The 17,233-nt window shown below is 35.1% G+C and overlaps 1 protein-coding gene across 1 annotated transcript; it reads right to left on the bottom strand.

Annotated features, from left to right (window-relative positions):
- Positions 1 to 4,857: 4,857 nt before the first annotated feature.
- On the bottom strand, positions 4,858 to 6,586 carry LOC143225630 (silk gland factor 1-like). Its single transcript, XM_076455403.1, is given in 2 exon segments — positions 4,858 to 5,665; positions 5,667 to 6,586. Coding segments are annotated over 2 exon segments (1,431 nt in total). The 5' UTR covers positions 6,435 to 6,586; the 3' UTR covers positions 4,858 to 5,002.
- Between the last annotated feature and the right edge of the window lie 10,647 nt (positions 6,587 to 17,233).

Here is a 17,233-nt window from a genome sequence, read left to right on the forward strand (position 1 = left end):
CATATTTAACTGCGCATTTTATTTAACAATTGTTGCAAGTATTTTAACTCCAGGCTTTAATTTAACTCACTGAGCAAGTGCTCAAAACAAAGCATTTGAGCAAAGCTATGTTTGTTCGTTAGCTACACGCTTACCTTTGTGTTAAAGATAATGGCGCCTTTTTAAAGAAAGAGTAGGAAACAAAGACAGATATCAGCAACTCCACTTAAAGTTGAAACTGCTTCCGACACATAAGAATCATGACGTCGTAACGTGTGTTAAAGGACACTGTTTTCATACAACAGTATATGTAACACCACTATAATGAAGCGTCATCAGTGGTACTAATTAAACTGCATTTGAATACGCTTTGGTTCATTAGCAAATGATGGCATGTGTGTCATAACATAAAATCGTGAGCACTTTATAGAAATAAATTTGTAAACGAATTTCTTTTTATCCTACAATCCAAACAATCATACTTGGATTCAGAATATACAAATATCCCAATATTAGATGGATCCTATGCAACAATATGTTGTTAGCACATTCGAAAAGTACATATTTTGAACACTTGTACAGTGTTTAGCTCATTGGAATTTTGGAATGATGAATATAACTAAGAATTTGTGACATTCTTATCAGGCGGACAAAACTTATCAAGCATTCAAGCCGTTTTAACAGAGACGTCAAACTATTGTGTTTTATTGGGCGCTAATGTTATTAGTTATAGAACACAATTACTCACAAAAAACAAAAACTGAATCTTTTGTACTTCAAGGTTTTTTTAACAGTTTGCATCTTAGGATAATATAACTTACCTAAATCAAACAAGCTAGACGGCTCTCCTTGTATGTATAATAAAACCATATAAAATATGAAAGTTCCATAGGTTTTTCCTCAAACAAAACAAGATCGTGTTAACACCATTCTAATGTCAGAGGGTGTTAACGTTTGCACCATCTCCTTCTCTGATCAATCGTGTTAAACTGGTTATTCATTTATCTAATGAGTATATACATATTTCAAGCTCGTTGAATGCCCGAAAAGTGTTATATAGTCATATATATATTAATCTCAGTACGTATAAGTCCTGTACTTTGTAAGAGCTCTGAAATGTGAACTAATTCGGACATTCTAATGTGTTTCGTTCCGCAGGTAACCCCAACCTGGTCGCACACCTCGATACAGAAAGAATTATAAAATTGCTACATTGTAATGATGGTATTTTTCAACTTATTATAACTTACTGACTTTAACCGACTTCTGATTTTAATCTTCGAAACTGGTATACCTTTAGGTAAAAGAAGTGAAATAATCATAATAATAAATACGCCATCCAATACATTATGATTAAAGTATGAATAACAGTAATAACTACTTTTCGAAACAATGAGGTTATTGACATAGTGCTTTTGACCTGTGGACAAAAGATTCATTTTTCTGGGTCAGTATCAAACACATGACCTGACTTTAGCTGGTTAACCAGCATGAAGTATGTACAACCTCAACCGTCGTCCGAGTACGGTTGTTCCACACGCAACCATACAGTACAAGCAGTGTTGATGTGGTTGAAACAGGTTTGGCTTATGAAGAACAACTATGTAGGAAGTAAAACATGAATTTATTTAGTGATATCTTTATAGAGACACTAATACAAGACTTCTCAGTACATCATAAAAACGAGGTGTTTCTATATAGAAATACCACATAACATTCATTTAAGTAAACAAAACAGTGATATTAAAGATACTACAGGTTTGGATCCATACGTGGTTATCTAGGTTTGTTAATCAAATATATTCACATTTGTATAAAGTATATTTATAAATATTTTCCAGGTTGAGCTTAGTTTCAATGCTCATTTTGTAATAAAACTGTATTACTTTTAATGTTAGTTCACGCTATCTTTGCCACATATTTTCGTAACAAAGATATTTCCAACACACGCGATAGTAATCCGCGTTAGCTGTAGAGAAACCAATTATAACAATTATGTATCTGACAATTAAGCAATGCGTAGGTTACCCAACAAAAATGCAATGACATTTATATATGTTTTGAGTAAAATATTGTATATTGTTCACAATAGTCGAGGGATTGAAAAAGAAGGAAAAGGAATGGAAAATGATAGACTTAATCATATGTGCACATAAACTTACAAATACAACATATTTAAGATAATGATACAAAATACAACCTTCGTATCAAAATAAAATCTGTTCGATTGAATTTACTAAGCCAATGAAACTTTTGTAGTGATCAGCCGACTTGAGGAGTGTTGGTACTGTATGAAAGACCATGTCGTCACTGGATAAAGCAGATATAACTAGCATATTATGACAAACTCTTCTTTTCCATCTCTCTGAAGTCTTATTAATAATTATCAAGCTTTTTATTTTATCAAATTAAAAACCGTTTTATTTTCCCGCACAGTTTAACCTTGTCCCTGGAGGCATCATTGTGTTATTATGTACATAACTAGGAGTGTGGACAACTGTATATAAACCGTCATTTATTTGTGTTTATCTTTCTGTCTCGGTTAGTGAACCTAATGGTTTGTACAGTCCTTTAAGAAACACCCGAGGACAGAAGCGACCGTGTTAAATTCTCTATTATTACAAATTCAGCTAGTGTTTAATGAGGTTATTCAAGTCTACGTGAATGTTTTCACCTACACGTAAAGAAACAGTCTAAGAATATCAAAGCTGATCAACAGATAATCCATAAAAGGTTGATTACTAACAAGTAGAGGGGTTAACCAACATGTTCTTGTCTCGTTTTAGTGTAATGACTTTAGGAGCAAAATATTAAGATTTAGCAGCCAATCAAGTTGTTATATTTAGCTATATCATTGCATAAGTAGGATAGATAGACATATAGAGAGTAAACCTTTGTGATGTTTCCCATTACCATACAAAGCTGTCAAGACTAAAACCTTCAGGATTAACTCGGTGAAGACATGATATACATTTATTTTACCAAAGTAATCCAGATTTAGTCTGAGCCTACTCTAGCTTTTGTATTATCAGTGCTAACCCTAAATGTTTGTGTTTAGACAGATAGACTAGGTAATAACAAAGTCCTCTCATACACAGTAAAGTTACTGATAGTGTTGGTCTTCTTCATGTGGAAATATATTACTTAAGCTAATAATTATGGGCACTGGAACATCTGTAATCTTAAATTTTTTCAATGTGCATGCAAGTACAGTTTATAGATAGAAGTTTTTCGGGTTATCGGGTTTCATTTATTGTGTATTTGAAATTTCTGGTTCACGCTACTGTTGTTAGTGTTAAATCTTTAGGTTTGAAATGCATTATGTCAACGTTATAATAATTCCAAGTTTTTTCTTGTTTATAAAACATTATGTATGGTGTAAAATGAAGTACATTCTTAATAATAGTAAGCATTATATCTGAAACATCGGAAAAAGAAACAAACAACCAAAAAATCATTTCTCTGTGGGTAAGTTGTATTAAATTTTATTTTTCGAAAATGCATAAAACCTGTTACATTGCTGGCAATCTCTACTTATTAGTTGTTCAAAAATTCCACTCTCAAAACATTATCCGGTATAACACACACTACCCAATAATTTCGTCATTTTCGAAAGAATCTTGAATTACCCTGAAGGAATGTTCTAATGAGATGTGAAATAGTTACGTTATTATTCTTATTGCAAGATGTCGACCAACCTTTAGTGTGCATCAGTTGTTTTATTCAAGTCTGGAAAGAACTCTTACGTCTGAATGTTAGTCAGGAATATAAGGTATATAATGACTATGCTTTCTAGTCGAATTTTCATACCGTATGGTCTAATCGGAAATATATAACTCTTCCGCTTACTAACATTTTAATTACAAAGTTGTGGTGGATGATAATCATAGAAAAACAAATAAACAAACAGTAACATTATCAGTAGTTTTGTGATAATATAGTTTAACTAAAACAAAAAGTAGAATTAAACCAAATTTTGAACTGAAGGTTAAGTTTTTATTTTTCCGTTTAATTCGTTTTTTTTTTCTTATTTCATCTAAAACAAAATGATCAACTAACATGTTACGGAACTGAGAAAAGTCGTGAATAATACAGAAAATAAGACTTAAAACTACCTGGAATAACTGACTTTTGATGAACATACTGTAAATAAAACATAACAACAAAGGATCAGCCGACACTTACACAATTCAGTATATTAAAAATAATATCAATAAACATTACTTTATTTGAAATATTTGTAACATTTGTTAATTAATTCCATTTGCTTTTCTGAAAACCAACTTTAAAAAAAGTTGATTCGTCAAGTCTTATAGACAAAATTTAACAGTAGAACATCTTATCATGCTTTAAAGATTTATTCATAAAACATTCCCAAAGCAATACCTTTCGATAACATTTATTAATTACCATGGAAACGGCTTTCGAAAACAAGCGGAACATACAACGTGGACGCAGGAAAAAGTTTTTTTTCAGAAAAAGTACGAATATTGGAATATTTAGTTTGACAAAACGTCGCTAGGAGAGTAAGTATCAGTAACTTAAATATATTAAAGTAAAAAACAAATCTATAAAAACTGTTATTAATAAAAAGAGAAAAAATAAAAGAAATAGATCATACAAGTGGTTGAAGTTTCCAAACAAATTAAATTACTTTTGTAATTTACTTTCACAGTGTTTTTGGATATCAACGAACGTAACAAATTTCATATGCTTTCTCTCTTTGTTTGTCCTGATTAAATACCACGATTGAAAATGATTTAAATGTACATGATTTGTTTCGTGATTAACAATATGGTCGATGGGGTAGACTGTGACCTAAATAAATCAAAAATGTCCTCACCCACACTACCAAGATGCCATAAAAGTTCATGCCATACGATGACAAACATCGGTGCAGGACTGCGGATGCCTCTTGGGCTTTTCAACTCTATAGTAGAAATACACGTCAGTGTTGACTCGGAAATGTCCTTCCCAAGTGCCGGAGTTAGTGGAGAAAGCTGTCCCATGGTCATAATAGTGCTCATATGTTGGAGGCAGCTGACGGATGAACGTAATAGAGAGAGTGGTGATAGTAATTGTTCGATTCACTGGGCGAAGGTCCAGTGGAAAGTGGCGACATGGGTGCATAGCCTGGGTATTGGGTCATTTCATAAAGTTTCATGTCCGCTTTATTCTCGTTGGAAATTATATTATTAATCGAGAAAGGGTGATTAGAAGGGTTATAGTGAGGGTCAGTTTTCAGTTGACCAGAGGTTATCATAGCGGAATGAGGTGCTCCCGATTCGTTCAAACCACGGGAGAACAAACCAAACTGGTGGGGATCCAATCCGCCATACTGGGAGTAGTTCATGCTGACCTGTGGAGTACAACAAGACGTTTCCACTTTACAGTTTTGACCATTGTCCATCATGGAGCGATCATGACCATCGTAATTGTCTGAGCTGGGCGCAAGAGTCAGCTGCGGAGGTTTAGGAGTCGCATGTGGTTGACACGAATGCTGTGATGGGTGAGGAGAGAGGTTGTTAACGGATTTTCCAGTTATGTCCATCGATTTCAAGGGTGGTGGAGAAGCACTGGGTTTGGACTCTGGACTTTGTCGTTTCTGTATTTCAAGGGCTTTATGTGCTTGACGAATGGCTTCTTTCTTCTGGCATTTAAATCGTTTCTGACGCCTGAGGTAACAATCCATTCTCAAACATGTTTCCAGAGTCTGGGTGAAGGGTCCAGAAGCTACCTTTGCCTGGTTTTTCTGGTGTTCGTGCCACCTTGACGAAACAGTCGTTGAAACTTAAACTGTGTCGAATTGAATTTTGCCAACGTTGTTGATTCTGCCGGTAGTATGGGAACAAGTCCATGATGAACTGGTAGATCTCACTGAGAGTTAACATCTTGCTGGGGCAGTTCTGGATAGCCATCGTGATCAGGGAAATGTAGGAGTAAGGAGGTTTAGCGTGTGTATAACTACGGCGGTAAGCTTTATCTGTACGGGACCTTTGAAGAGCGGCACCGGGAGGGCTAGCAACGTGATCGGTGTCTGTGGGAGAAGGCCCGGGATGACCAGACATAAGAAAATCCCTTGCGGGAACAAGGGATCCATTCATAGAATTTAGTCCTGTCACCGTACCCATACAAGACTGTGTGGACATACCGTTCATTCCTAATCCCAGGGAGTTCATTCCGCTGATGGGATAAGCCTGAGGAACTTGAGTCATGCAAGAGGTGCCTCCGCCCATTCCCATTCCTGTTGGAGGACCCATAGAACCCATAGCCCCAGCGGTCATCATGTTTGCTGAAGGAGAGTTGATGTTTGAGCCAAAACCCTGTGGGGCATAACTCATTGTGAAATTAGAGCCTGTGTTGATACTGGTCATACTGTAGCTATTAGTTATGCCGCTCATGGAGTTCATCGTACACGGAACATCCTGGAAGCCTTTCGAAGTTAACATGGTCATGAGCCTCGTTGAACGTTGGCGTTAAATCAAAGCTTTCCAAACAAAACACTGCCTTCTTCTAATTCGTTGTCAATATTGATAGCTGAATTATTTTTGTTGTTATTTCTTCTTCGTCGCACCTTCCTGGGCAATATAAAGTGTTATATTTCTAGACTCTTTAATCGCTTCCGTGAATATAACTTTAATAAATGTCTATTAATTTTCTTTTCAGTTAACTGTTTTATCACCAGTCGCACAGTAAAACAAACTCAAACGATAACAAGTAAGTGATGTGGACATTAATTTGAGCCCTGATACGAACAAGTACCAACTCAGATCTCAACACAACCAAACATACAGTCCGAGTAAACACTACAGGCTAGTCCTACTCACGCTACAAAGATAAACTTAGTCATTTCAAGAGATATGCTCGCCGCTCTGACTATCACTCGAGCCAGAGAGTTCTGTGGACATTCGACTACCATCGCTCGAGTACCAGTCCTATGTAAATACCCTCGCCACACACACAGTGCGAGGATTAAGCTACGCCCAACTGCTTTTCTTCCATGCAAATACGAGATCTGATGCTTTACTACCGTCTAAAGCCACGCCTTTGCTGCCACTCTTATGGTTGATATCTAGAACACGTCACGTAGCTCCGCCTTTCGGTGATACCCCCTTGTTACATCCGGAATAGGAGTTTCGACAGGAAGTTTGGCGTCATTGCAAGATAAACGTCCGCCTAGATCGTGGATTTGGATAAAGAAGATAAAAGATTTTACATTACATGATTAAAGTTATCAATCCGAATAAAGACAAAGCTTGTAAGCTAGGGGGAGATGCAAACATCTGGATGAGATCCATGATGCTGGATTGTCGTTCTTGTGCCCAGTTATTAGCATTCTTAACAGTAATTAGCGGAAGAACTGAGAGAAGTTTAAAGGAAGTGTTTACCTTAGAATCACAAAGCCAAGATAACTTATACGTGTGAACTTGTAGCTCAAACGAGAACGTGCGCCATCTTTTAATACATGTCGTCTGTATATTCTGCAAACAAAGGAGCAAGGTTCTTCCGTTTTAGGCTTACAAAATACAAAACAACAACGACAAGCCTTTAAGATGCATAGCAATACGGAAATATAGTTTTGATAGTTAGAAAAATAGTTCAATAGAAATCATCATGGTTTATCCTGATGTTCCTGAAGTACAGCGGAAAATCGGATATCGTGTCAATAAAAACAATTATTGTCAAGGTGATGAGATAAATAATGAGAAGTGTAATTTATTAGCGTAATGATATAACATATAACAATTTTATAATTATTGTAAATGTCAACATTATTTTTTTTATTCCGCAACGTTTTAGAATATTTAATAATTTGTCTAAATTTGTGTAGTTTATCAGAGAACGAGATCTTGATACCATTCATATTATGCGTCCGTTATCGTGGAATAAGATAAAAAAACAACAACATTACCTATAAAATATTTCTTAGATGTTGAGTAGCAAAGTACACTTTAAAGCTCGTTTAAAATATTTAGATACAAGGTAGATGAAAATGTAAATTGCAAAAACGTCAACGACTGAATAACATAAAATAAAAATCTACATATAGCAGATTTCGCGAGGGAGATAAGTTTAAGAACATGGAAAACAAACTTGAACTTACCTCCCCGAAATATCAAAGATAATACTTCTAGCCATCCTTCTCTTGCATATTGTAAATACTATATATTTTAGTATCATTATTAAACGACAAATATTGATTTTTTTTGCATTTCTTTACATCAATCCCACCTCACTAAAATACTTTATCCTGGTAACAGCACAAGTTGCAGGTGGCTCAGTGAGTTTGTTTGTTTTTGGTTTTTTTTATTTCGAGCAAAGCTACTCGAGGGCTATCTGCGCTAGCCGTCCCTAACTTTGCAGTGTAAGACCAGAGGGAAGGCAGCTAGTCATCACCACCCGTCGCCAACTCTTGGGCTACTCTTTTACCATTACCTCCCTATTATAACGCCCCACGGCTGAAAGGGCGAGCATGTTTGGTGCGACCGGGATTCGAACCCGGGCTATTTGAAAAGTTTCAACGTATCCAAACATTGTGTAAACAGTAGAAGGCGTAAGGCAAATTATGCAAGCTCTTTTTCAGCTAGTCTAGATATTACACAGCTTACCTAATACGCACGATGTTATACTCTACACTACTAAACTTTGTAAAGGAATTTATTTATAAAGTTTAGATCCTACAATGTTGTGCATGTGTTTGTTTGTTTTTTGGAATTTCGCGCAAAGTTACACGAGGGCTATCTGCGCAAGCCGTTGCTAATTTAACAGTGTAAGACTAGAGGGAAGGCAGCTAGTCATCATCACTCACCGCCAACTCTTGGGCTACTCTTTTACCAACGAATAGTGGAATTGATTGTGACATTATATCGCCCCCACGGCTGAAAGAGCGAGCATGTTTGGTGCGACGGGGATTTGAACCAGCGACCCTCGGATTACGAGTCGAGCGCTTTAACCCACCAGGCCATGCCGGGCCGCGTTGTGCATGTCAATATTCCACGCTTGGAGAGACTTTTTATAGAAATTATTTGCTAAGGAAGTATCTGGGATGTCTGTTCTCGTGCAAAGTTGGTTGTGAGTGTGTTTGTGTTTTCTTATAGAAAAGCTGTTCGGGTTATCTGCTGTGTCCACTGAGGGGAATCGAACCCCTGATTTTAGCTTTGCTAATCCATAAACGTACTGCTATCCCCGCTGGGACTGAAACCTGATAGCTTATTTTAAAAGGACATATCTGGACATTATCTGTCATTTAATATTTTTATTTGTATAGTTTATTTCACCAGTTATTATTTGTTTTTATTATAAACGTATCTGTATTAAATTAACATAGTATGATGTGTCATTCAGATGTTAGTTTTGAAAGCTACAAAGAAAACATTTATTCATTTGTTAAATTAATAACGTTCAGAGTAATTTCGTTTATGAAGAAGAGAAGCAAACAACAACAACATTAGTTATGAAAATATCTAAATAAGTATGTTTAGGTATTTGAGTTTTATTGTAAGTTTATATTTGGTCTTACAACATAACTTCCACATTGCAGAATGGAAAGCAAGTAACCAATAACGCTTTCCATGTAATTAATTCTACTTTTTTTCTTCTTCTAAACTTTGTTCTTGTTGCATGTTCTGATGTTTGTTTGCAATTCAACTAAGTAAGTTCATTTTACGAAGTGCAGATGCAACATTGTAATTCAGTAGCTAGTGACACATTCCGTTGATGATAGCCAGGGGCTCTCCTGATGTAGAACTAGTTTATCCAACAAGAAATGGGGACCGAAGGAGTTTGACCGGACTTGGAAACGTTTGTGTAAACCTATTGTACAAGGCTTGGCATGGCCAGGTGGTTAAAGCACTCGACTTGTAATCCTAGGGGCGCGGTTCGAATCCCCATCGCATCAAACATGCTTGCCCTTTCAGCCGTGAGAGCGTTATAATGTGACGGTCAATCTCACTATTCGTGGGTAAAACGTAGCCCACGTGGACAGTGGATGGAGATAACTAGCTGTTTTCCCTTTAGTCTTACACTACTAAATTATGGATGGCTAGCGCAGATAGCCCTCGTGTAGCTTTGCGCGAAATCCAAAACAAAACCTATTTTACCATTTAATATGCCTGAAGGAAGGCTTTTGTAAAATATTTGTGGGTAGCATAGGGTTAAACCATTATAAAGTTAAATTATACGGAAACAGTAATCCCCTGGAAATAAGGGACATGGCTAGTAAAAGCAGCATATCGTCTAAAGTTAAGAATAGGAAAAAAGTTGCTTTTATAATTGCAACAATAAAAAGAACATCAAACGATGAAACGCGGTAAGCCTTACATCTTCATCCACGAGGTAAGAAAGCACGGGAACGTTACGCAGAAGTGATTTGTGTCTTCGTCTCAGTGCCATGCTGTTTCCAACAAAGGTGCCAGACATCGTGTCCAATGTGAATAGTGGCCACCGGTGGTTTCTCTCTGATGTCCTGCGTGCAAAACTACAAATTTCAGCCACAGGAGGGCGCGTCGATTAAACAGCAAGTGAGCTTGACTTACCGGGAAAGTGGTTTATGTTTAAACGGGGCCGTGACCAATGGCATGCAGTACTTTCAAATGAAATGGAACCCAACTCATTGATCATAACGTAGACACTTTCATCATTTATTTATTGATATTATATATATCACTTGAATTATTTAATATTTGTATCTCTGATAAGCATACTCTGAAAATTAAAGAAGCAGATAGCAAGCTATAATAATGAATGGAGATTTTTGGGTGAGCTGAATAAATACTACTATTTTTTTTATCTGCAACAAGAAACTGTCGTTTTTAGAACTGTGTAGGCTTCAGAGAACATAGATATGAATGGATAAAAACCAAAGTTGTGAGCATGATTAGTTTCGTGTTTTTCATTTCCTGCCTTTTTCTAATGCAGCCTTTCTTAGGTAATAGATGACAAGTCAATGCGCATGACATATATAAGGTCAGATTTAGCTTATCCATATCTGTCCATCACTTGCACGTGGGTTATTCTGTTAACTGTATTTCTTTGGGTGTTAATCCAAATGCACTTTAATCGAATATTTACTGAACTGTTTGTTGATTTAACGATAATATGAAAACTGAAACACTTTAAATTCAATTCGTTTGTTTGTCATCTAAAATAACGCAATTTTGATATATAAACCAGGTGGGCGTTGATCTTGAAGTTTTAATAACTATCATTAGCAGTAGTTTTACATGCTAATTTAACTCTGTATCTGCGTAATGTAGAAAATCATATATAAATCAGTGTCCTTCTCACATAATATTTGAATATAGTTGTACTTCTGCTTTGTTTATCCGGAAAAATTGTAAATTTACAATCAGCCAAGTGTTATTACGTCATATAATGTTGGTGTCAAGTTTTGATAACGATCAGTGAGTATTGATAGGCAAACTACAGTTTTACTTAGGGATAAAATACATGTTCGATGGATAAGCATACTATCATTAAGAACCTTGTAACATTGTTATTATCAGTGGAAGGAGCAGGCAGTACCAGAAACTCAGTCACTGGCAATAAGTTTTAAATTATAGAAAGTTATCATTAAACCCAAGCTACAAGTGGAAGATGTCTGTCCGTGATATAATACCTGATACAAACGAGTTTCATTCATATCCTAATTCTGTAACACTTCTGATGATCTTTTGTTATCTTCCATTAAATAAAATGTTTTTAATACTAAAAGTGTCATACTTTATAAATATACTGTTTTAAAAGCTCATTTGTGACTTAAAAACATAAAGACTCGGCTATATGTCATTATTGTATTCATCAGATATGCATTTCATTATTGTCTAGTATTTCATCACACGTAACTAGGTTAAGAAAATCCACTATCCAACATACGCATGCGTCGCGTGAATATCTTCCAGTGTTGCAGTACATTTTAAAGAATCAATAGAAATGCTTTGAATGACAATGTTTATGTTAAGTCGATACAGTCAGAGTTTACAAATACTTGGTTTCAATGAAGTGAAAAGTCAAGAGATATACACAAACTGGACGACTATAAGAAAAATATTTACCTGGATAAGAATTTGTTTGTTTGTTTGAAGTTTAGCACAAAGCAGCACAGTATGCTCTTCGTGCTTTGCCCAACACGGGTATTCAAACCGGTTTCTAGCATTGTAAGTCCGTAGACATATCGCTGTGCCACTTGGGGAGGGGTTCTGGATAAGAAAGAAGATATCAACTATGATTTTAATAAACTATGTGATATTCATCTACGCCAAATACGTCGTTAATTGAATAATGGTGGACATAGATAAGTCGTGGTTTAGATAAGCTATTACACCACATTCATCTCTAATTGGAGAAACAATGGTACGACATAAGCTGTGATTTAAATGAATTATTGTAAGACACTCATCGCTGACTCTAGAAACAATTAAACATAAGCATTAGTTTAGATAAACTATTTTACGACATCGATCGCTGATTGGTGAAACGATAGTAATACATGAAATATAGTTTAAACTAGCTGACATTCTTCGCTAATTGAAGAACAATGCAAATACATAAACTATTGGTTAAATAAAACTACTGTATGACATTGATCGTTGATTGGTGAAACAATGGTAACACATGCACCATCAACTGAAAATGATCCATTATTAAATATAAAAGACTGAAATAACTGCAGCTACACACACAAATAGAACTGAACAATATGATAAAGCTTTCATCATTAATGGATTAAAGTAATATCTGTACGTCATAGAGTATACAATAAAAATATGTTTTAAGATATATCCTTTAGAATAAAAAAACTGTTTAGTAACATATCTACTCTGATTAAACATGATTAGACAGAAACTCTAAATTGAAAACAATGGTGAAATATACTTTGAATTAAGTGTAGTCAGTAAATATGCAAATGAGAAAATATATTTGTAATTCATATATTATGGTTTGCAGATAATGATAATACATAATCTCTAAATTAAATGCAATGGAAGACATATCGTTTGTATTATAGAATAATGGATTCATACTGACTCTTGTCTCGGCACGTCCAAATGGTTAGGGCGCTCAGCTCGCAATCTGAGAGTCGCTAGTTCGAATCCCCGTCCTACCAAACATAGCCGCTCTTTTAGCCGGAGGAGGTGTGTTATAATATGATGGTCAATCCCATATTCATTGGTAAAGAAGTAACACAAGAGTTGGCGGTGGATGATAATGATTAGTTGCCTTTCGCTGCTTAGGTAACGACGAATACCACAAGGAGACCTCCTATATCTTTGGACAAAATTCAAACAATTGGTTTTCCTATATATGTAAAACTGGCTGGTATGGATAGAGAAAACTCTATGTGGAGGAGCGAACAACGTTTCGACCTTCTTCTATAGGTTAAAATTTATAGTGATTAAAAATAAGCCTTTGATAAGAAAACTATGAGACTGGATATCAAAATAATATGTATAAAGGTATAAAAACAATATTAATAGATATCCTAGTGGAAAGGTGATTACACAATATGTACCCTGAACCCAAATAAATTGTAGCACATGCACCTTGGATTATAATATAAATGGTAATTAATGTACCATTCACTGAAACAAATTTCACTTTTATACCCTGAAATAAATATGTGTACCTGAATTAAAAGTAATGACGGCTTATACACTCTGGACTAAAATAAATTACAAATCTTGATCTTTTGATAAACGTAACTTGTAACACATGCAAATTAGATCATTTTTAATGTTAAAATGTACATATTTACTTAAATTTAAAATAATAGTAATGTATATAATTCTGATTTCTAAGCAGTAATTCAAAAGAAGAATAAAATAGTATAACATATAATCCAAACAGAAATCACAAGAACAAAAAACTTTAAGCAAAAAAGAAAAGGGCCCTTCTATTGGCTTAGTGGTAAGCTTAAGAGCTTCTAATGCTAAAATGTGAGGTTTGATATCTGGGGCGGCTTGACGCTTATCAAAAACGTGCTAACAGACAGCGGTAAGTCTTCTGATTTACAACGCTAAAATCAAGGGTTCGATTCCCCTCGGCAGACACGGCAGGTAGCCCGATGTGGCTTTGCTATAAGAAACGCACAAACGCATGCTGACAGACAGACTTTTAGTTTAGAATGTTGTGTGATAAAAGGAATTTCTCGCCACAGAAAGGCAAAAATAACCAATAATAACTAAACGTTCTTTTACACTCACCGTATGGTGTTTGTGTATAATCCAGTTGTTTGTGTGAAATTTTGTAATTTTTATCTACTTATTTATTTATTTATTTTTAGAATCGTGATGTGAAAACAACTTCATTTCGAACTAAGACATAAAAGGAAAGTTCAAAGGGAACTTTCCTTGTGAACTTTGAACTCACTGCTCAGGTGCGTTTGTGGAATTTCCGTCACAAACGTCACCTAAAAGGTGTGGTACTTCACACTTTCATGTTAAGTGCCTGGCTTCCTCGTGACCGTTTCTACAGAAGTGTTATCGTAAATTTATACGCCTATTGGAAGACTTTTTGCGAGTTTTTTTTATAATAACAAAAATGATTTGGTAATTTTACAATAACTCATCGACGGATAGATTAAAACGATTCATTTACAAAATAATCAACTTTCACCTGCTGATTTCGATAGTTTCAATCTCACATGTTTATTTGTTTTGAATTTCGCACAAAGTTATTCGAGGGTTATTTGAAATGACAGACTAGAGGAAAGAGACATATTCAGCATCAGCTGTCGCTGTCTCTCGGGATACTCTTATTCAATGAACAATGAAATTGACCATTACATTATAACATCCTCATGAGTGAAAAGGCAATTATTTATGATTAATTACAAGAAACAACAACATATGGTTTAAACGCAGGATTCAGCAAATAAATAAATAATAATTCACGTGACTCTCGACTAACAGGAACATCTTGAATCAAGGTAACTTATTTCTCTTACTTGGTTATAATTCGTACCCCCCAGTGACATAGCGGCATGTCTGCGGACTTACAACGCTAAAAACCGGGTTTCAGTACAGAGAACCTATTGTGTAGCTTTGTCCTTAACTACGAAAAAACAAACAAACCGCAAACAAACAGTTATACTTCGCTTTTCTCACAGGAAATCAATAAATGTTACTTTATCGTTGTTGTCTGTTAATAAACACGTTAAAGTCGGTGTGATGCCGTTAAAACTATTGAGACGTGATGCTGTCGTGATGACTTTCAAAATAACGATACATTCATGACAGTAAGATGACGTTAAAATAATTAACATATTTGTGAAGGTATGATAAACTTTCAAATGTTAATTAATTCTTGGTGGTATGGTGACTGTAAAGGGTTAGTTGATTCTTGTTAGCATGGCGACTGTAGAAACGTTAATACAATAATTATAGTACGATGACCTTGAAAATGCTCCTTTATTCATACTGGTACAATGTGAATTAAAAACGTCAATCATTTTATATCGGTATTATGACTTCAAAACGTTAACAGATGATTTAACGACTTTAAAAACGTTAATAGGCCCGGCATGGCTAGGTGGGTTAAGTCGTTCGACTCGTAATCTGAGAGTCGCAGGTTTGAATCCCCGTCGCACCAAACATGTTCGCCCTTTCAGCCGTGGGGGCGTTATAATGTGACGGTCAATCCCACTATTCATTGGTAAAACAGTAGTCCAAGAGTCGGCGATAAGTGGTGATGACTAGCTGCCTTCTCTCTAGTCTTACACTGCTAAGTTAGGGTCGGCCAGCACAGATAGCCCTCGAGTAGCTTTGTGCGAAATTCCAAAACAAACAAACAAAAATGTTAATAAATTCGTGACGACATTATTACGTCCGTTTATGTTAAATGGTGAGCCTAAAACTTGTTCTTAATTCATGAGGGCATGTTGACGTTAAAACCATATTACTTTCTTCTTGATATGAAGACAGATAAAAGCATTGATACATTTACGCTGTTATGGTGCAACTAAAACGTTAACACAATTATACTGGTATGATTATATTAATAATGTTAACACCTTGATGGTTATATTATCACCTTAAATCGTTAATTAATTGACAATGACATAATGAACTTGAAAATGATAATCAAATAGTGTTCATATGATGACTTTAAACACTATTTAACTCGTGCTGGCATTTGTGTCGTAAAATGTTTTAGCATTTTTATGTTGACAGAATTACAGTAAATACTTATATAATAGTATGATGATGCTGTTAGCCCTTCAGTGGCCCAGCGGTATGTCTGTGGACTTACAACGCTAAAAACCGGGTTTCGATACCGGTGGTGGGCAGAGCATAGATAGCCCATTGTGTAGCTTTCTGCTTAATTAAAAAAACAAAACAATGATGATGTTAAAACTGTAATACATTTACGATGATTTGACTACATTAAAGAGTTAACATATTCATGTTTTAACTGTGATCTTAAAAACAGCATGATGATCTCTAAAATATTTAATATTTTCATACTAGTGTGACGATGTTAAAACTGTTAATGCATTTATTATAATATGATGGTATTAAAATGTTAATTTATTTATGCTGTTATAATTACCTTAAAAACATTACTCGATTTATGCTAATCTGCTGACGTTAACGTGTTGGCACGATAATGTTAAAACCGTTAATATGTTTAAGCTGGTACGATGCCACTAAACCATTAATACATTCGTAGTGGCCTTGAAAACTTTAACACGTGCTTATATGATAGAATTAAAAACATCAATTCATTCTTGCTGATATGAATATTACAAAAATAGTAATTAATTGTTGCTGAAATTATAAGGTTAAAACAGTAATAAATTAATGGTTAATGGCAGTATGATAATCTTAAAACGTTAATGAATACCTATTATCACGGTGATATTTAAATCGTTTAAATATGATTTTAATATTATTACTGTATTTAATTCATGGTGGTTTGTTTCTTGGATAACTTTTAGACTAATTGGAATGAGAAGAACTAAGAAACTACAGCACGTGCACAACTCTTTCTATGACAATAACTAAAATCATGAAAAGTTCAGGTATTTACGAAAGTCAGTGTTAAAATTAGGATTTCAAATTATATTTGAACAGATCTCGTCGATTGTGTTATAAAAACATATAGTTGTACATGTTATATAATAAAAGATATAGCAAATTAACAACATTTTCAAGGGAGAGCTACGTTTTTTTTTGTCCATCTCCTGTAGATGCTTCCGAAGGTGACATCAGCTGCTCAGATTTGCATCAACTCCTCAGAAAGCTGTAAGAGAACA

Source organism: Tachypleus tridentatus, chromosome 9 (assembly GCF_004210375.1).
Source record: "Tachypleus tridentatus isolate NWPU-2018 chromosome 9, ASM421037v1, whole genome shotgun sequence".
NCBI lineage: Eukaryota > Metazoa > Arthropoda > Merostomata > Xiphosura > Limulidae > Tachypleus > Tachypleus tridentatus.